This window comes from Chlorocebus sabaeus, chromosome 23, assembly GCF_047675955.1.
Source record: "Chlorocebus sabaeus isolate Y175 chromosome 23, mChlSab1.0.hap1, whole genome shotgun sequence".
NCBI classification, from domain to species: Eukaryota; Metazoa; Chordata; class Mammalia; order Primates; family Cercopithecidae; genus Chlorocebus; species Chlorocebus sabaeus.
In genome coordinates, this window is record NC_132926.1 from 33,670,237 (window position 1) to 33,692,945 (window position 22,709).

The following is a 22,709-nucleotide window of genomic DNA, read 5'->3' on the forward strand; positions in this document are numbered from 1 at the left end:
GTCAAGAAGGTATTTTCATGCTATAGAAAACGTACGTTGAGGAGAAAGAAACACTACAGGAAAATAATTGGTTATAAAGATAACACTGGAAGACAATTCTTCAGTAGACCTAAATTTGGCCATCCTGAAGGTATACAATTTGTCAAGCTCTGAGCTTTTGAGAAAAATAGAAAACAACATTATATAAAGAATATCAATTTCAAAGCTAATAATTTTAAGTTACTATACAGATATTGCAGAAACATAGGGAATGTTAGATACTTCATTCAAAACCAGAAAAGTTTGATATCAAATGTATTAATTTTATATAAAATCATTGTACTAGTTAGCATTTTAAGCTATTTTGGAGAAAAGCTGATCTTTCTCAAAGCTATATAGATTTAACGTGATTCTAATAGTCAACTGTCTAGAAAAGGATGGCTTAACTTTTTAAAGTAATCACCTGTATTAATGAGTACCGTGAACAACAGAAAAGTAAACAAACAAAAAACCCACAACTATTATTGTAATATATATTAGAAATGAAAAAGAAAAACAGTCATGTTTTTTGAGCTGGACCGTCCTGATTGGAAGAATTAAGCCTTCTTATGTTCTTCTACAACACAAACTAGATCCAAAGAAAAAATGTTATCTGCTATGATGATGAGAGTTCAAGAAAGACTTGTTGCAAATCAAGTGGGAAGAAAATGAATTCTTGAATAAATAAAAACATGTTGGTGATGAAAATTTTCTTTCATATCTTATTGATGCCATATGGAAAAATAGTTTGAATAATGAATTGACATGCATTCAAACCCAAAGAATGAGTTCTCAATTGTAAATGCATAAGAAAATGCTGTGAACAAGCTTTCCAACAGCAATCATCATTAAATGAATACTGACCATTATGTGCTCACACTATCTGGAAAATCCAGAACCCCCAGCGGGCTTATTATGGAAATGAAGAGCATGGGCAGGGAATGGGACCTCATCTGAGAGGACCATCAAAAGCTTCAAGAAGTGTGGCAGATCAAATTCAACAATGGAACCAAGGATGACATTCTGTGAAAAAAATGAAGCAGAATGGGAAAGAAACGTGGGCAGTAAAGTGGAGACAATATCAAATGTAGATAAGGTTCTTTTTCTGGTGTATTGTTAGTAACTATATTTTCTATAGTATGCTAACATCAGAGGCAATATGGAAAAAAAATCACTGACATTTCTAATTTAAAAGTTTATTTTTCAAGACGTGAGAGCACCTAAGATTTTAAGTTGCCTTATGTTCAAAAAGACAAGGCACAACCCCAATTCAGATTTCAGTTTGTCAAGTAAATTTCCTACAGTAATTCTAGGAATTAAAATGAGATAAATCTTACTCTGTAGCAAAAACTCATCTACATATCCTAGATGAAGGGTTTCAAACTGGGGGAACTCCAACTCTGCCATCTTTAGGGCAGAAAAGACACCATCTTTGGTTAGGGAAGGCTGGATCCGAACTTCATGTAACCTGTGAATAAAGAGAGAGAACATATCAGAGTAAAACAAAAACCATCAGAACCAAAGATTCCTCCTAATATAAGTGTATTAGTCTGTTTCTATGCTCCTGACAAAGACATACCAGAGACTGGGAAGAAAAAGACGTTTTAATGGACTCACAGTTCCACGTGGCTGGGGAGGCCTCACAAACATGGCTGAAGGCAAAAAGGAGCAAGCCACATCTTACATCATGGCAGCAGGCAACAAAAGAGAGGCTGTGCAGGGACACTCCCATTTTTAAAACCATTGGATCTAGTGAGACTTATTCACTATCACGAGGACTGCCCGGGAAAGACTACCCGTATAAGATTAAGAACCTTATACCCTTTCAAGTGCTTTACTAAACCTGAAAAGTCAATGTGAGAATCTGCACCTGGTGCTGGTATTTGACATTCTGCTTAGGCTAGCTATTAATGTTGCATTTTAACCAAGAGTACAGTTCTGTAGTAGGTAACAACACCTACTTAAACTTAGAAACACTTTTATTTTAGACCCTGAGGTATTATTCTGAGGGACTAGGCTCAGATTTGTCAAAGCCAAGGTTTCCTAAAGCTTGCAGTCATTATGAGGTGTGTATTATGTAACTGCAGAATTATCTTAATTCTTAAGAAGGGTAAGTTTAAGTTGTGTTCATTATTTAGAAAGACATTGAATTATTTTTGGATTGATATGAAAGATGAAAGAGTGGTTTATTTTTCTTCCTTGATAGTTCATTTTTCACAATGATTCTGTAAATACATGGCTAGGATTTCTGGAAAAAAAAAAAAGGAAAGAAACACTTTTATTTTATTTACAATCCTAATCAATAATCTCTTGATGGAAAAAGCTGTGTTTTTGAATAAATTTAAAAAATGCTTAAAGAAAATACTATAAAATAAAAGTGGAGGTAGAACACTGATATGTAAGAAATAGTAAATGTGGTATAGTGATACAACCACTTGGTTAAAAATTATAGATGTGTTATAAGGTCAGACTTTGGAAAAACTGATTTAAAACACTGATTTCTGAATAGCAAATATTATCACCAAGTAACTAGAACAATTCAGAAAATCATCCAGAGATTGAGACAATGGTCCTGAGAGGGCTACAGACACCAGAGCTTCAATGCTAACTTCTGTTGGACTCTTAGCGGTTTCCAGAAATTCCACTGCTTTTCTCTGATATGAGACCATGCCACTCTGGAGCTTGCTAGTATGCAGCTCAACTGGTTACCAGTATACAACATTAAGACTACCATGATGTTATACTCATCTGTTATTTAAACTTCTTTGTATTTTAAATTTGAACAAGGCTTGATCAAATGTACACACATATATACACACACGTTCCACAATTTTTTGCAAAACAAGGAAAGACACAATTACTTCTAAAGCGAAAGACACAATACAAAGAGGAAACATACCTACGGGCAGCAGTAATGATGAGGTAACCAAGATCTACTTCAAGAGCATTTTTGCAAGCTCCCAGAACAATAGTGTGCAAATTTCTAAAACCACCTGAAGACAAGGAACAAAAACAAGTGTTTCTTTTGACCACAGTATTTTTAGTGAAGTACTTATATACTATACATTATAAAGTATTATCTTAGATGATAATTACTGGTTTAAAAGTAAATCTCAGCTTTGTTTTTGTATTGAAATTAATATCTTAAGATGAATTATAACTACTAGTCACCTAAAAGGAGATGAAAGCAGACCCTCATTTTGACAAGACACTCTGATGGCATCTGAAAACTACTCTAAAAGATTCAGACTGTTAAGTAAGGATTTTTAGAAAGTCAGAAGCTGATGAGATGATTGTAAAAAAAGAAACCCTGCCATTTCTGGCCAAATTTTGAACCTCCAAATATCATACGGAACAAGACCAGAACCACTTTAACTGATTTTTTTAATGTTTCTGAAACTTGTATTTACCTACAAAAAAGAACATAAATTACTAATGTAGAGTTTAAAGAAATGACTGACTTATCCGTTTTAAATTTGTATAAATAAAGTCACAAAGTATGTATACTTTTGCGTCTGGCTTCTTTTACTAAACATTCTGCTTATGAGATTCATCCATATCGCTGTGTAGCTGTAGTCTGTTCATTCTTATTGCTGTACAGTATTTTGCTACATGAATATGCCACAATTTAATTATCCATTCTCTTGACGACAGGCATCTTTCCATTTTGGGATGATTAGAAACAGTGCTTCTGTGAACAATCTTAAAATTGTCTTTTGGTGAACAAATGTAAACATTTCTGTTGAGTTGAAAGCCAGGAATGCAACTGTTGCTATGTGTATGACCAACTTTAGTAGATACTACCAAACAGTGTTTCAAAGTGGTTGTATGAATTTATATTCTGACCACCAGTGTATGAAAGGTTCTGTTGCTCCACATCCTAGCCAACATTACTGTTTTTATCTTTTTCATATTAGTCATGAGTAGGCATAGTCATTTTAGTGCTTGAATATCACACTGTAGTTTCAATTTGCACTTCCCTAATGATTAGTAAACTTTATCGTTTTTTCATGTTTACCGGATTCTTGTGTAGAAACTTTTCTATTCAAGTATTTTCCCATTTTTTCTATTGAGTTGCCTGTCTTTTTCTTATTCATTCCAGGAGTCCTTTATATCTTCTCAAAACCCGGTGTCTGTATTGCAAACAGCTTCTCCCTTTCTGTAGCTTGGTTTTTCACTCTTTTTTTTTTTTTTGAGACTGAGTCTCGCTCTCTCGCCCAGGCTGGAGTGCAGTGGTGTGATCTTGGCTCACTGCAAGCTCCACCTCCTGGGTTCATGCCATTCTCCTGCCTCAGCCTCCAGAGTAGCTGGGACTACAGGCGCCCGCCACCACGCCTGGCTAATATTTTGTACTTTTTAGTGGAGACGGGGTTTCACCATGATAGCCAGGATGGTTTCCATCTGCTGACCTCGTGATCCTCCCGCCTCGGCCTCCCAAAGTGCTGGGATTACAGGCGTGAGCCACCACACCCGGCTGGTTTTTCACTCTCTCAATCATGCCTTTTGATGGACCAAAAAAAAAAAAAAAAAAAAAAAAAAAAATCTTAATTTTAATTTGGTAGTTTATCAATCTTTTCTTTATGGTAAATGCTTTTTGGTGTCCTGTTTAAGAAGACTTTATGTACTCAAGGTCAACGAGACATTCTTCTAAGTTATTTTTTTTAAATTTCTTTTTAAAAATTGTTCTCATTTGAATCTATGATCCATCTAGAATTAATTTTTGTGTGAGGTATGCTGACTTCTTGAATAAAATATAAGGCAGGGTCGCCCTTAAAAATCGATTAGAGAAGAAAAGTCTCTGTTTTTCTTTCAGGACCTTTATACAAACTCAGTTTTCAGCACCTCTCTACAGGTCTTCACTCTAGCGAATGGACTTACTAGCCTTCTTTTCGTTTTTGACTTTTATCTTGTTAACTATTGCCATCAATCAAAATACTGCTGGTCTTAGGGGTTGTTTCATCCCACTGGCTAAATGTAATAAAGTACACTTACACCACACTTGACTGACAAAATGTCTAGAAATGTAGTGTTTACTTTTCTTAGATTTCAACAGTATTAACTATAATGTTGTTTGTTAACAATGGTACTTGATGACTTTCCATTTTATTTTAGAGAGCCAAAGTTAGATTTTTGGTTTCCAACTATTAATCATCCATTTTGCTAAACCACAATTTTTTTTTCTGCAATGAGATGATTAACATAGAGCATATTCTGTTATGTATCATTTATCTATTATTATATGATAAATATTAACATTACTAATGCCTAAATTTTTTTTGGAAGCCTAGGCTATACAAGTTGTAAAACATCACCAAAGAATGCTAGAAATCCCTGTTAACATTTCTATGAAAGGTTCCAAATATAAGAGGAGGTATTATTAGCTATGCAAAAGTCAAAACAAGCCAGAAAACACGTCTTATCACTCTACTGTCTATTTTAAGAAAGTTTAATGTGCACCAAAAGAAAATGAACACTAGCTATGCTCATGGTTACTTATTGTCCATCAAATACACCAGAGAAAGCACAATTACTGACAAGCATTTTCTTTTTAAAAGACTTGCCAGGGAAGTTAAATAAAAGCTTAATGATTTTTTAAAGTTGACTTTTAAAAAATAGTAACAAAAGAAAATGAATACCTGATCTCCAACTGTCTTCAACAACATGTTGGATAAGACCTCCAAGGAAAGGAACTCGAACCATTTCTAAGTGTTCCAAGTTTCGGGCAGAGGCTAAGCCTGTTACTAAAGGGACATATTTCAAGGAATTTGTGGGTCCTAGAAAAAAAAAAAAATCTTTGATAGAACAATGTAAAGTGCCTTAAAATGAATTTTAAATCAGTGAAAGACATGTATAACGTATAAACTCTATATCTTAAAATGACAGTCAAATTGGCTCTCTGCAATCTAGTTCTTGTTACAAATGGAAGTGTTAGCCTATTAACCATACATTTACTCAGCATAAAGGTTTTTCAGTAACACTGGAGAGAGATGTAATATTCTGTAAATTCTCTAAAGGCTCAATAGTTTTGAACCCAAACTAACTAATGGGAAAAAGTCAAGATAAAAATTTGATCCTTCCATCAAGTAAACAGCTCAATCATTTAACCATCTCTATGACCAGTGTTGCATTAGATACTATAGAAGATCACAAAAGATATGGTCCTGTCCATCAAAAAACGTGCAGTTGACACGGAGCTAGAACTAACATAAACAATTAAAGAAGGATAAGAAGGCAGACTGCATCAAGTATAAAAATAAGATCTGCCATACTCCATGAAAAAGAAAAAGAAAGAGGAGAAAAGTAAGTTGGAAAAGGCAGCACCTGAAGAATGCATACAAAAAAAGAGGAAGAAAGTGCACATCTCAGGATAAGGCAATAATACAGCATAAGAGAAGACATTGAGGTGGAAAGCTGTATGGTTGTCCAGGGAACAATAAATAGTCAAATGTGATGATAAAAGAAGGTATATCTTGGAAAGGTGTCAGAATAAGGCTATCAAGAGGGGTCCTGGTTATTTTGACCTTAAGCAGAGTAGTTCCCCCTTAATGCTCTAAGTGCAGGGGTGCCCAATATTTTGATATCACTGGGCCACACTGGAAGAGGAAAAATTGTCTTGGGCCACACATAAAATACACTAACATTAAAGATAGCTGATGAGCTGGAAAGAAGTGGGGGGTGGAGGGGGGTGGGCGGGGAAAAAAAGACCATGCGTAAATCTCATAATGTTTTAAGAAAGTTTAAGAATTTGTATTGGGCATCATGTGGGCTGTGGTCAGCGGACCGTGGGCTGAACAAGCTTACTCTAGGGCAACAGGGACACTAAAGATTTCTGTTTAGAACGATAATACCATAAAAGCTATGTTTAAGGTAGATTAAGGAAGCCAACTATTTACATGCAGAATGATTCAGAGACCAGAGACCAGAAACAAAGAATACTGAAATTTAATAAAACAATCCTATGAAAAGTAAAAAGTGCCTGTAAAAAATACAGATATTCTGGGTTGTTTTTGTTTTTGCTGAGGTCAAATGCAAATCATGTTTCTAACGTATTTAAAACAAAAAGTACATTTATCTTCACAAGATGAATAAGTTATAAGACATAAATAGTAATAGCATAATATAATTGTATTTACAAATGTAGCTAAAGTTTGCTTCAGGATATTCTTAGAATAGCTTATGTTTAATTCCACCATAATTGTGTACCAATACCTGCACAGTTCCTCATGACGAAAGTTCTTAAGCTGATACAAAGGAAGTCTTTAAATGGCTGTGGTTTAGTAAGTCTTACCCACTTCATATAAAGGTGCCTTAGCATTGGGATACAAGGAATTTCGGGAACATTCACCCCTAAAACACAAATATAAAAAAGAACAAACAAGAAAAATCACAAAACTATACTACATTTTGCTTATAAGTTCAAGATTCTATTTTTCATACTAACAGTTTAACTGGTCAAGGATTTTTATCAGAATAAATTACACAAAATCTATTAAGTTTGCCTTATTTAAAACAGGTTTATAAAGAACTATAATCTGACTTAACTTTTTTAGAAAAGGCCAATGGGAAGATAGAGTTTAAAAAGTATTTCTATATCTTAGATTAACACATAAGTCTTTCTCATAATCTTACAACTCTCCTAGGATACATTTTCCCAGAAGAGGTAAAGTGAAAATGGATTATCGAAAGCAAAACTACAACGATGGAGATGGAACACACAAATTTACTATTTGACTACTAATGTCCACTGCCCCCCAGTAGGAAAACTAAATTTCTCAGTGCAAAGTCAGCGAGGTGGGTTTAAATATGCAAATAGATATTTGGAAGATAGCCAGACACAGAGCTTTAAAAGCTGTTTTCTACAAATACATGAATCTTAAGACTCTGTAAATATGTGGTAGAAGCCAGCCAGCATGGCTCTGAGAAAAGCAGAAATCTGCCAGTCATTTATTTTAGAATTTCAGATTGGTAAAGGTAATTTGATGCATGGGATCCATGAGCAGCTTAATACTAGAAATCATACCCACAGAGGACCACGACCAGAAGAAGGGAGGTGTAGCGTGAGGTGAAAAAATACAGGAAATATGGACGAAAGAAGATAAAAGCCAAGGAAGGGACACAAATTTATTAAAGAAATCCAAGGATCCAGGATGATGGCATTTAACAAACAGTAGTTGGCAAAACTGTTTAATGCAATTTTTAAATTTGGAAAATAGAAGCTCTGCTACTCTGCTAGCAAGAATAACTAGAGAATGCAAAATTGGAGTGCTTGAATGGCCAGTTCTTTAAAGGCTAAATTCTGCCAAATGTTCTTATTGTGACCTACAAGGATTACCCCTTAACTTGTTCCTCTCAAAATAGCATCTCTCTGCTATTTAACTCAATTTAGCTTGAACTACACACACACATAGTACAGCAACAAATGGGAAGTAACATTAAGGATGAGACAAAAGGACAAAAAGCAGAAGTGAGGTACAGATTGAGATGTACGATGCAGAAGTCACAAAGGTAAGTTCAGCATCTATTTTAATACTATGAAGATGGTAGTAATGATTGTACTGATTAGGAAACCCAAGGTGGCAAGGGTGAGACAGATGCAGAGAAGACAGTATATCCTAGGCCCAATCCACATTCTGTCCCAAACTCTATAAACAAAGGACATAATTGCCCATTCTCTTGGTAATGTTCATTATTATTAATTTACCACTCCTCTGCATCACCATAATACAGTGTTAAACTGTTAAATGATTCCCATAAATTAACGTATTTTAATAAAACTTAACCTGTACTTATATTTGCAATGAACTGTGACAGGCATTATAGAAAATATAAAGATATGAAAATAAGTCTTTGACCTTAAGGAGCTTATATTATAAATTTCAGATATTACAGAATCCTTATATCTAAAAATCCAATTTCAAACTAGACACTACTCCCTGATCTTATAAATGAAGGGTTGCTAGAAATCTTTACTTTTCTCCCATAATTGTGTATCTAAGTCTTATTTAAGACCAACTCCTTATCATTCCCGATGCCCTCCCTTTACCACCTGAGTTTCAGAAATTTCCAATTCTTTGGACCATCCCCAATACCTAGAATAATGCTGAAAACATATATAGTCTCTCTCTCTCTCTCTGTGTGTATATATATACAGAATAGAGTAGTAAACAAATATTAAAGACCAGACTATATTACCAGGGACCCCCGAATTCCTTTCAGTAGCGTAAGCCAAAAGTGACAAATTTGAGAAAATATTTACACTTTTTACTTAAGTTGAAGTTATTGGTATATAATTTCAAAGAATACTCAGATAGAGAATATACACTTGGTGAAACAGTATTTCCCTCACCCCAGTGGATCTTTAATGGGAAATCTGAATTTTTATACAGCTCTTGCAAACATTTATTTTGAAGTCATCAATCAACAAAGCCATCTCTAAAATTATCATTATTCTTTTTCAGTGAATATTCAGGTTATATGGCATTTCAGGGAGTTACAACTGACCCAAGAAACATGTACTCACCAACTAAATGTAAAGTTTGAATTTTGGCTCCTATAGGAATTTTCAGTTTATTTTCAGGAGGAATTGGAAAGGCTCCATTACGATTACGGAATTTCCCCAAAATATGAACATGGGGCATATATGTCCAAATGGATTCTACCAATTCCAAATGAGAAGTTTCCACACCCTAGAAAATAACGCCAAAGCAAGCATAAGAAAGGACTTTAATTTAGCATCCAAAGCTTTTATTTCTGTACCACAAGATGCTAAGTACACAATGGAACTTAAAAGTTTGTAACAGATGATTTGCATGTGAGTAAACAAGTCTAGCATTCTTTGGTCTATTATTTCATCCACAGTTGATGCCAAAATGTCCAGCCAGGTGCACTCACCACTAAGTTTGGGCATGCCTGCAAAGCTTCTAGGACTCCTGGAATGCTAAAAGCCTCATGGCCCCTTACTCTTCGCCTCTCAAGGTATCGAGGGTGAAGGCCATATAGCTGTTCAACATCTGGCATCTTCTTTAATAGTGTTAGAAAACTGGAATCTGTAAAGCCTGAGAAGTTCAGAAGTATTTAGAGCCAGGTTCGTCTTTCTGTTCATTAACACTTACTAGGCACTTCTGATTTTTACCAAAAGTTAAAAAAGACTTCCTTTTCAAATTTCCATAAGGCTAACACTAAAGCTGAATAAACATAACAGAAAATATACTTCTTTAGTAATAGAGGAAATGTGTCAGAAACTTCACTTAATCTGAGTTAATACTTTATGGAGGAGGCCTTTATTATTGACTGTTTGGTTTTTGTTCCTTTTAAGGCACGGAAATCTTCAACAAAGAATACACTTTTGACCCAGATAACTTGGACCTATTTGGTGGATGGAGCGGGACCACCCACCTGATCACCACCATCCTCCTCCTCCCCCACGGGTACTCTCTTGTCTGTAAATCCTTCAGGGCTCTGCAGATCACAACTAAAAATATAAATAAGATATGATCCTCATCCTTAGGAAGCTCACAGTTCTGACCTAATTCCTATCTCAAATTATTCTATCCATTTTCTAATAATTACCCTGATACTCTGTCATATGTGTAACTATTACTTCCCTGCCATTTTAGACAATTAATTTTTTTTGAAAAAGACAGATGCAAGTCAGCTAAGAGAACTAGAGTGATCCAATCTCAGGGGATGCTGTTGATAGGAAGCTATCTATCCAGGAGACCACAGCAGGAATCAACAAGATGGGAACAGAGAGAGGCAGGTTACTTCCACAGCAGGAGCTGTTGGTTAAATAAGTGGGGAGACAAGTCTCATATGGATGCTATTTTAATCTGTTACAAGGGCTTTTTTATTTTTAATGAAAGTGGTCAGAAAGTCAACTGTCTGCTTATTAATGACAAATAAAAATATTAACTGTCAAGAATAAAAAGCAGGCCCCAAATATTTAAGTCTTATATACTTTTTTGAAAGTTGTTTTATTTGTAAGTTATCTCATTTAACATGTAAAGTCCAGACATGTTAACTTTAGTATCACAAAAGTGAAGAGTAAGGAGAGACTAGAGATTACTTGGTCTCTAATTATAATAACAATTCTTATAACTTTCTTGTATAGTAACTTTTAATTACTGAACAATTCAATGTGTTAATCATTTTGTTTTTTCATTTATTCTCACGACTAAATCAGAAAGGTTATCACCCCATCTAACAAGCATAAAAAATGAAGTTGAGAGAGTTTAAGAGCTTCCAAATGGCAGTGCTGGAATCTAAAACTAAGTGTAACCTCTGCAATGTTTATCCTCTTTTGTCATATATGTTGCCTCCCACGAGAGAAATGGGGAAAGTTCTACGTTCCTTACAGAGATGGAGTGAGAATCCAAAGAGATCACATACATAAACCATAAAGTAATCTGGGTTAAACGCCAGAGAATTGCTCAGGGTGGCATTAGTGAGCAAGGTTAGTGTGATCTTATCTTAGGCTAGAGACTGTTTGCTTCAACTCTTTTTTACATTCATTGCAAAGATGGGAAGCCTTGGGCTCACAGGTTATTTATCACAGCCTAAAAGTCAGCAACATGCAGTCAAATTCTTCTCTAATAGGTAAGTGGTAGTAATGTTAATGCTGACTGTATCACACGGGAGTTCTGCCTTCCTGCCTTTATATACTGTATTAATCCCATCTTCAGAATTCCCACTGGCCTAATCTTTGCAAAAGCAAAACTAATATAAGGAATAAGACGATCATTTTCACACTGCCCTAATTTTTTTTCTTTCCTGATATAAAGGATCATTCTGAAACAAGATGAGATGAATCTTTTACCCTTAGAATGGCTTTTATTAAACATTTGAAAGCAACCATGGTTTGCCTCCCACAAACTTATTAATAAGTTCCAGCCTCAGGTCTTTGCAATGTTCCTTTTAAGAAAGTATATATTGGGGCTGGGTGCGCTGGCTCCCGCATGTAATCCCAGTACTTTGGGAGGCTGACGCAGGTGGATCACAAGGTCAGGAGACCAAGACCATCCTGGTGAACACGGTGAAACCCTGTCTCTACTAAAAATATAAAAAATTAGCAGGGCGTGGTGGTGGGTGCCTGTAGTCCCAGCTACTTGGGAGGCTGAGGCAGGAGAATGGCGTGAACCTGGGAGGTGGAACTTGCAGTGAGCCAAGATTGCACCACTGTACTCTGGCCTGGGCAACAGAGCAAGACTCCATCTCAAAAAAAAAAGTATATATTGGTAACTACTATGGCCAACTGATAAGAGTTAGCAACTGATCTGATGACTCTCTTGAAAGGATGCAGCACCCACCTGCACAATTCCAGTATTCCAGAGCTAACCTGTTCTGTTCTACAGAACAGAACAAGACAATTATCTCCTCCAGCCCTTCACTTCTATTAAGGCTTTTTTTAAAAAATTTTATTTTTTGGTCCCCTCTCAGTCTTATACCATTTTCAAAGTCTCATAATCTGGACATCATAGAAAAAGGATGACTTTACAAGACAGATTCATAATTGCAAAACAACAGTAACTAAATTGTACCAATTAATGGATTGCCATTAAGTGAAAAGAAGCTTTTTTTTTTTTTTTTTGAGACAGAGTCTCGCTCTGTCACCCAGGCTGGAGTGCAGTGGCCGGATCTCAGTTCACTGCAAGCTACGCCTCCCGGGTTTACGCCATTCTCCTGCCTCAGCTTCCCAAGTAGCTGGGACTACAGGCACCCGCCACCATGCCCGGCTAATTTTTTGTATTTTTAGTAGAGACAGGGTTTCACCGTGTTAGCCAGGATGGTCTCGATCTCCTGACCTCGTGATCCGCCCGTCTCGGCCTCCCAAAGTGCTGAGATTACAGGCTTGAGCCACCGCGCCCGGCTGAAAAGCAGCTTTAATTGCCTTTTATTTTAACTCCTTCCTTTCAAGTATGCCTTGCTTAGCTAAAGCCATTAACTTTCTTTTCAGGTGGTCTCTTCAACTGGGAACAATTTGTAGTGGTTAGGAAGCTAACTCTGAGTTCTTTACCTGTAAGCTCGGTCAGTGCCTTATTCGAGAATCTCCAAGACCTACTATAGGCCATTCAAAGAAATTGGAATTCTGCGGTCTATTTTACAAAAATGGCAAGTATATTTATTTAATTAAAGGGTACAGTTTAGTTGTAGAGGAAATCCATGATGAAAACTGTTACCATTCAACGGAAAACCCGCATCAGAGAGTAAAGGACACACATGGTCTAACGTGATATACATATACTCCATTAACCAAAGGCTCATGTTCTCCAATCACATATGTGTGGAACAGGCTGATATAGTTACTTAAGGACAGGAAATGAAAAGAGCAGACTATTAAAACAATAAAGCCTCAGGTAAAATGCATTTTACAAACCTAAAACCCAACATGAATAATTTAAACAAAATCTTGCCTCCCTACGAGGTGACTTAGATTGCCTTTTTCAAGACAACAAGTAACTTTTTATGAAACCATTGTTACTACTTTCCAGTAGGACACTACTGTACTTTACAGATTAAATCCACTTACCACTTGGCATGTATTCCCACCACCGCCCTGCACAGAGATCTACAACTCTCACAACTCGCAGATACAGGGTCACTGCTTCCTTTAGCTTCCGGGAAAGACATTCCATGCACATGATATCCTGCAGAGGGAGGTACCTTTGTGAGAGAAAGAAACTCATATTTATCAAGTGGGCAAGTATTACCTCTCACCAATAAGTTATTTTTTTTTCCTTCTTCCAATCTCCTACCACTCAAATGAAATAAGATCTTCAGACAGAGATTTAAAGCTAACATGCATATACGGTCATACAGCTTTTTACTAAAAAGATAAGTCAGCAAATACTTGAGTATCCAAATAAGGTATTGAGCTCCCTCCACAGGTCATTTGATAAAACCTGCCTTTCTTCTTTTGAGTTTTCAAGGACAAAGAAAATCTAAAAACAAACCAAAAAAAAAAAAAAAAAAAAGAAAAGAAGAAAAAAAAATAAGTGCTTTTCAAGATGTGATGAGAAAGGAACCTGAGAAAGATCAGAGAGAATTACTCATTTTGAACATGGGCAATATTATTTCATATCTTTTACCGAATCTACTTCCTGTAGGGACACTTTGCTCCCTCTCAACTCCACCCTCCTGCTCCTGCAAACTCTACTATCTTCTCCATCAACAAATATGTATGCTAGCCATATAGTACACAATTTCTTTTCCCAGATTTTCTTTTTTCTTTTTACCTTTAAGGTCACATACACTAATAAAAGTATTGCATAAGTATTAAGACACCTCATCTGAATTACAACTTCCTCTTTTCCATTCTTCTTTATTATCTTTTCCTGAAACTTTCAATTAACCCTGACTTTTTTTCTGTTATATATTCTGAAAGGTCTATTTTTCTCTCTTAAGACCCCTTCACACACACTTAATTAAATTTTTTGAAAAGTTAAAGCTACCTTTACCTACTGAACCTGTATTGCGTCACACTCCACTCATTGTTTCACAACAACCTTAAGCAGTAACTAGCTGGTTCCTGTTTGTCATACAGCTCTCTCCCAGTCCTTTTTCTCCCCCTCTCTGACCTGCTGTGTTCCCTACCCATCTCTGGCTGTTAACTTTAGCCAATGAGAAGCACCAGCTGGAGGGCTGCAGGTGGCAATGCTGCCTTTCTACTGCTGCTAATCCCGTAGATGAATTCTTCATCATCCCTTACTTTTTCCCTAAACTCCACCTACACTTCTGTAAATAGTCCCACCATTAAATTATCTTCAAATTCCAGGTAAGTGTATTTTCTGTTATCTGTTGGCACTTCACTGACATAGTATACACTATTATTACTTCATTTTACAAGTGCTGAAATTAGCTCAGAAGAATTAAACCTGCAAAATGTCACATGGCTAGGTAAGAGGGCGAAAGGGTCAGGAATGGCAACACAGTTTTGTCTGACACTAACTCTTAACAACACTGCTAATTCTGAAAGAAAAGTCCACATATGCCCGTTGAATATTCATCTGATCCATTTTTTTTCTACTTCTCATCCCTCTTCTTACCCCTTTAAAATGATTTATATCAAATCTTACACAAAATAAAGCATTACTGCTAGCCATAACTTAATTTAGTCTCTATAACTTAGATTATAAGTAGAATTTTTCAGAAACATGACAACACATTTTATAAACAATGAAAAACATTAAATTTGCTTTCTAAATTAATTTTGCCACTGTAATATTTTTCTCCTAAATATTGTTATCCAACGTATTTGCCTAGGTTGAATTTATACTCCCTTTAAATACAAACAGATGAATAATCACAAAATCAAGATTATTTTACATCATATTTTCCCTAAGAAGTAACATGTTTTTTCTTCATAGTTACATAGTCAAAGGACTAGAGTTCTGAAGATAGATCAAATATAACACTTTAGAAAAGAGAGCATAGCAGGGACAGCAAAGATTAGGTTTCTTTTAAGGAAGGCCATAGTTTTTCTTGTTTTATGAAGATATGTTAAGTAGTTACTACACCACCACAATGAGTCCTCAAATCAAAATTTTGGAAGACTAAAAATGAAACAAAATTTAGTTTTTTTCCAGAATAAATACATGAAGTTCAAGAACTAAGTTCATGGTTCTTTCTACATGCTGTCAAATGCTCTGTTTTCTTCATTGTAACTACCATTATATCTTGACTTGATTCCACCCCTTCCATTTGAATATTCTGTTTAACTGCACAACGTTATCTGATCTATTTTCAGTTTAGATTATGGTCCAATGGCCAGGTGTGGTGGCTTATGCATGTAATTCCAGCACTTTGGGAGGCCAAAATGGGAGGATCGCTTGAGGCCAGAAGTTAAGACCAATCTAGGCAACAAATCAAGATCCCAACTCTATGAAAAAATAAAAAAATTAGCCAAGCACAGTGGTGTGTGCCCCTAAGGCAAAAGGATAGCTTAAGCCCAGGAGTTCAAGGTTGCAGTGAGCCATGATCATACCCTGCACTCCAGCCAGAGTGAGACTCTGTCTCAAAAAAATACACATATATAATACATGGTCCAATTTTTTCCTAGCATTATCCAACTTTATCCCTAGATGCAATTTTACCTATGCTTTCTTAAAGAATTCTGAAGGATTTATTGTTTAATTCACTGATCCACTTTGAATTTAGCTGTAAGACATGAGATAAAAATGCGCTTTTATTTTTTTCTCCATATGGTTTGTAGGTTGAGACATCGTTGCTGAATAGTCCACCCAGCTTTTCCTCACTGATGTGAATACAACCTTGTCATAAACTAGATCTCCACATGTATTTGAATGGAGCCTATGTTTGTCTCCTTTACCCAACTGTCTGGCTTTCTTTTCCAAAACATTTTAGAATGTAATTGAACATCTGGTAGTTGTAAGACTCTTTTTCTGAATATTTTTGGCTATTCTGACAGGCTTTTTTTCTGCCAGATGAAAGTTAATATCATTTTGTTTTGTTAAAAAAAAATCTACCATTTTTAATTTGGTCTTCTAATCCCAGACAGAACTGAACTAGCAAAAACTACAATGTGTCACACAATAACAAACTGTAGGAAATAATGACATACACATTTATATTAGGAAAAAAAATACAGTGCCTAGGATCTCCTAAAATAACTGTTCTTGCTATTTTAAAAGTTCATAATCTGTAAATATTCATTTACAGAAATTCAAAACATTCTTAAGAACTTCAAATAAAGAAATTTTTCATAGGTACACAACCTAAAATAATGGAAAATCCAGATGCTTAGAGAAGTTAATTCCAACTATAATTGCAGAAAACAGAAAAACTGAAACCAATCTAGATGTCAGACAAGGGAAATGATAAGTACCATGTTATTTATACATTCCATAGAATAGTAAGCAGTAAAAAAAAATTATGACGACCATGTAGCAATATGAAAAGAGGCAGAATAACCATTAACATTTACCAAGCATTTATGCTTTCAGTGTGCTAAGTGTTTAATGCATTATCTCACTGAATCCTAATAATACTGCCATTATGTCTATTATTAGTCTTGAGCTAGCAAATAATGAACCCAGGATTCAAACTCAGATCTCTAATTTCAGAGACAAAGTATGTTAGAATTTGTTTATTTGAATTATATACATAAGGACAATAATTGAAAGAAGAGAGCAGTGGAAACTAGAATGACAGTTTTCCTTCAAAAAAAAAAAAAAAAAAAACTGTTGTTATAATGCAGTTTGGGTAAAAATATAATTTTTTTAGAAGTCTTTTTGTGTTGTGCTCATAAAACAACTTTAATGTATGCACTGCATTTAGTTATGATGGGTATTATTTCAGAAAACTTTGTTACAATCACTTACACGTACATTTCTTACTGAGGGTTGTAGTCAGAAAAAATCAGAAAGACTGCCTTATATTGTGCAGTGTACACACACAGTGCTGTTATAATGCAGTAACAAAAGTCAACAAATCTATTAGTCAATAAAAATTCCAAGAAGTCTAGAAATGTTAACAGTCTAGAGAAAGGCTGTCCAACAGAACTATCTGTGACAAAAGAAATATTTTCTGTCTATACTCTGTTGTCCTATACACTGTGTCCACTAGCCACATATGGCTACTAAGCACTTGAAATGTACCCAGTGCAACTGACAAACTAAATTTTAAATTTTTACTTAATTGAAATGTAAATGCTGCACATAGCTGGCAGCTACCACATTAGACAGCACTGCCTCAGGGTTTGCTCTTATCCATTCCAGGTAGGTAAGTCAACCAAACACAATCTTACCTAAAAATATGGCAAAGTACTTCATGTGAAAGTTGATTCATATAGTCCTTTGTTTCATCTGCTGTCATTTCTTCTGGAATTTCATTATTCATGATACATGTTTTCACACTTTTCTTTCGTGGCCCCATTGTTGTGCAGTCTCCAGTATCAAAGAGAAAATATTCCCTTTTGTTTACTTGAGTTCAAAGTACCTGAAAAGCAAACAGAGAATGAAGTAGTCTAAAAAAACACACCCCCTATTAAAACACAGGTTAAACAATGTTTATTCTCAAACACACACAGGCAAAGGTATCATAATGGTAAATATCACATTCAAATTAATAAAAACATTAATTTGTTCTGTGTAAAAAGCACAGAACATCTTTTTCTGAAGACGACTGGAGAATCAACTTCTGAAGATAATGTAAATGTGCATTATTTAGAATGAGCAAAAATCCAGGAATCATGAGTACTGTGTTTTAATTTGTACTGTTGCTTCTTAGCTTATTCACTCAATTTCTCTAAGTATCAATTTCTTCATATGTAACACGTGATCATTAAATGAGGAATCAAAACCTCTTCCAGCTCCAGGAGCTTGTGGTTCTAGGACTGCTTCTAACAGAGTAGAAACTAGAGGACATTCTTGGGTTCTAATCTTGATTCTGTCCCCAAATTACTTCTATAAACTTGCAACAATCTTTAAAATTCTTCATTATCTCCCCTATAAAGTCAGGGATTAGATTAGTCATGGACCCCTCTGTGAATCTGATAAAAACCAGAGAACTCCTAAAAAATAAACACAAGCTTATATACAATTTCAGAGAAAGAATGCAACATCCCTTCTCCCTTTCTTGTGAATATTGAGATGGTATTTCACTTTTGTATCACATGCACATTTTGTTTTTAAAATAAGCTTTAGAGAAGGACGAAAACAGAGAGAAAATAGGGGAGAGGGGAGGAACGGAGAGGGAAAGCAGGGAGAAAATGGGTTGCATGAGCACCCAGATGGTTTTTTGTTCTATTGATCAGCATGTGGAGTTAATACCTTGACTGTCAAATTGTCCAGGAATTTTAATAAGGAAAGTTTATAGGAAATACTGGTCTCTTTAACATTAATGGCTTTGTAGATGGAGGAGGCACAGGATGACAACCGAAAAGAGGTGCGTTCACATTCATTTAAATATGCCTTGGCACATTTATTTTGAATATCACTTGTATACTCTGGGCCAATGTAAACAAACAGCCCAGAGGCAAGTGGAGATACATAATCAAATAACCACGCAAATGAGCTCAGAATTACACAAGGAGGTAACTGCTACAAAGACAGTAAACACAGTTCTAAAGCCTCATATAACAAACGGGCCAGAGACACTAATGATTCTCCTAAGGAAAAGACAATTGAGCCGATAACTGAAGGGAGAGCAGGAATTAACACTGCAAAAAGTAGGAAAGAAGAAAAGCATTCTTGGAGCTACACAGGCATATGCTTCATCTGCTGGATTCTGCAAAGGAGCTTGGCTCTTTTAAGGAACTGAAATAAAACCAAAGGTATTAGGGTACAGAGGGTGATAAAAAGGGAATAAGATGAGGCTGAACTGCTAGCAGGGGTCTTAATCCTCAATGTGATATGAACTCCTAAAGGGTCTTAAAAATGAGAGACAAGCAATACACTTCAAGAACCCAAGCATTCAGGCATCTCAGTAGAAGAAAGGCACCTGGTGGGCAGAGGGTACTTTAAGTACATGCAGTTCCTGGGGTTCTTTTGCCTCAGCAGTACATGGACACACTACTAGGCTAAGTAAATCTTCATCGTTTCTTGTGCCTGTGTGTGTGTGTGTGTGTTCCAGTCTCTTCTTCCCTCACTGAAAGGTTATGTGCTATTTACTTCTTGAGGCTGTCAGCATGCTTGCCTCTCATACCCCAAACACACACACACACACACACACACACACACACACACACACACTCCCTCATTTGTTGTTTCTAACCAGTACGGCCTGAGAAACTAGACAAATCAATGTGTGTGGACTGGCATCAACAGGTACCTCGTAGTGTGAGCCTAAAAAATTCTGCAAAAAGTAGGTATATGGGCTATGCTACCCTGAATTTATGACATGTATCTTAAGTTCTCAGAAGCTTACTCCTATGTGGTCCATCACATTTTGGCTAACAGGCCTCCAGAAAAATAAAGTTCATACTCAGAACTGCCCAAGCTAAAAGAAAAGCTATAAATAAACTCACCTGCTTCTGATTATATCACTGACCACCTTTTCTTGTTTACTGCCCTGCCTGCTCCAAATGAATTTTTTCATCTTATGATAGCTCCTGAAACCTCTGAGGTTACACTGAACATGTAGTCAACAAATCCAATAGCCTCTTTCCAGTGCTTCCCCATCTGACCCATTTGTATTATGGGACACTGCTGACCACTCCTTTGAAACCGTCTCATCCTCTGGCTCCCAAAGTGACATTCTCCATTCTTGTGGTTCCTCTATGACCACTGCTCAGTCTCCTTTGCTAATTCATCCTCGAGCCCTCTTCTCCGTGGGCAATTGTACCCATTCCCAAAGATTTAGCTACTACAAATATATATATATATGTATACACACACACACACACACACACACACACACACAAAGAAAAGCAAAAAAAGAAAAAAATTTCCAACTCTACTTCTTACCTCTCCTGAGCTCTGAACTTTATTTCCTCTGCCTATCAGAAATTTTCACGTCAATAACTTGAACATCCTCCAAAAACATTATGTCCAAAATGAACTGCTTCATATCACGAACCCTCCCCTTCCCAAAACAAAGATACACAGATATATGCAAATAAACATACCTATTTCCCTAATGTGTTTTACTAAATTCCTGAATTATAAACCTTGAAATCATCCTAAATATATTCTGATTTCTCATTTCCCACAGACCATCGATGGGCTATTCTTATCAATTTTATCTCAGTACAGTTCTTACATCCACTCCCATTAGTTTCGGGAGTTAGTAACATTCATGTGCCCCACTGAAATGGCTTCCTAAATGATACCCATCACTGTATCCTCGGGGTAGAGGAAAAGCTTAGCAGACACTATGCCTGCCATAAGTAATTTACTGAATAAATGCTTACTACGGTATACTCCACACTGAAGCCGCAGTTATCTTTTTAAAACAGTCCTCTGATTTATAGTGCTAAGTGAAAAAAGCAAAACATAGACTACATCTAAAGTATGATTCTAACAACATAATTTTAAAAATTAAAAAGATTACCCCCGTAAAACATTTTTTAAAAAAGTATGATAAAAAAGACAAATATACAGTGTCTGCATACAACATTTTATGAAAGATGACAAAAAAACATTAACTGGTAACCTTTGAGGAGTGATAACAGAGGTTTAGGAAAGCAGAAAAGAACTTTTACTTTTCATTTCATATTATTCTCCACCATTTGACATTTTCAGATTGTTTTTAAGAAGTACAATATACATTGCCAAACAAAACAAAACAATCGGCCTACAAGGAATCCTGGTTCAGAGGATAAAATATTTCCAATCTAATCTAAAAACACCAGATGTTCCAGTCTTATCTTCTTCCAATCCTTACCACTTGCTCTCAGTATACTCACTCTAGCAGACCAGTATCTTCTTCGTTCCCCCAAACAACCATTGGTGTTTCATTCCTAATATGCTTTTAACTCTGATTGGAAATGTCCTTCTCTTCCCTGCTTTGCCTAGAAAACTGCCTGTAAAAATCTAGCTTAAATGTAAGTCCTCTGTAAAAGCTTCCCCTACTCACGCCTTCATTTGAGCTCCCTGTGGGACTTAACATATGCTTCCATAGCAGTTTGTATAGTGATTTATTAGTCATGTTTCTGCTAAAAAATCTTGCCTCTAGGTGATAACAAGTCCTTGCTCACAATATACTCTCAAATATCTAACGTATGAATATCCATCAGTCTTTCCATTATTCCATATACATCCCATAGGTTCAAGGCTGCTTCTAAAAACCATTTCATGCTCCTATGAGGCGTTTGCTACCACAGCATTCAATGATCTCAGCAACAAACTTATAGCCCAGACAATTAATGCAATCAGATTTTACTCCAGTGACACATATAACAGCTACTCTGTAGCATGTAAAAGCCTCAACACGACTATTAACCAGCAAAGACTAACCCACCCACAAATTACCTAGATGCTCAGACCAATCCTCCAGTTGTTATAATTTAGCATGTGTTCAGCTTTAAGAATCCTGACAATTCTTCATGGAGATCATGCTCTTGATTCTTTATTCCTTTAATAAAAAGCTTTTTTTAAAATCCCTTCTTCCTCCTTTTTCTTCATCAAATTCACACCACCTAATAACATCTTCCTCCGCTGACTCCACCTTTGATTGTTCCTTAGGATTTTACAATGTAGTGCTTTTGTGTGAATTAGATTTAGTAGCCTTAGTGCACAAATTATACTTAAATTTTTAGACTAAATACCCAGAACCTTAAACATCATTGCATTTATAAAACTCCACTTATTGAGAATTAAAAAATATTTACTCACAGAGATGTTATACAATATTACACTGAGGTTAGATCTCCAGGAAGCTGACAAAAACCTTAACGTACAGTATCCTTTAACACTAACTAGCAAAAAGCCTAAATTTTAAATTAGCAGGACTGACAAAATTTTAGATGAAACGATTCATATTTCTTACATCATGGCTAGAATTGAAGACTTAGGTCTTTTAGTTCTTACTTGGCAGGTGGAATAGTGACGCCCCTGCCCTAAGTCTATCGTGGGGAAGGGACTTGTGGAGATGAACACTAGGGTAAAGGAAAAGATCTTTATCTTATATCTAGGAGGCTGACAGGACTTATAGCCAGGAGAAATCTACCAGTCCTCTCAAGTTCAAGTAGATGTCTGAAAATGTTCAGGAGATAAAAAGCTTCCTCAGTCAAAAAA

General features: G+C 35.9%; 1 protein-coding gene across 4 annotated transcripts in view; it reads right to left on the reverse strand.

Moving 5' to 3' along the window:
* The window catches only part of FBXO38 (F-box protein 38), a 58,924-nt gene that overhangs the window by 29,902 nt on the left and 6,313 nt on the right, over positions 1-22,709 (reverse strand). For all 4 annotated transcript variants that reach the window (XM_008014908.3, XM_008014907.3, XM_008014906.3 and 1 more), the window contains exons 2-9: positions 17,780-17,970; positions 13,544-13,677; positions 9,910-10,073; positions 9,539-9,704; positions 7,228-7,365; positions 5,655-5,792; positions 2,918-3,011; positions 1,356-1,486 (exon numbers count right to left, since the gene is read on the reverse strand). In XM_008014908.3, coding sequence (XP_008013099.1) covers positions 1,356-1,486; positions 2,918-3,011; positions 5,655-5,792; positions 7,228-7,365; positions 9,539-9,704; positions 9,910-10,073; positions 13,544-13,677; positions 17,780-17,907 — 1,093 coding nt within the window. In that variant the 5' untranslated portion in view covers positions 17,908-17,970. The remainder of the gene's footprint in view (positions 1-1,355; positions 1,487-2,917; positions 3,012-5,654; positions 5,793-7,227; positions 7,366-9,538; positions 9,705-9,909; positions 10,074-13,543; positions 13,678-17,779; positions 17,971-22,709) is intronic.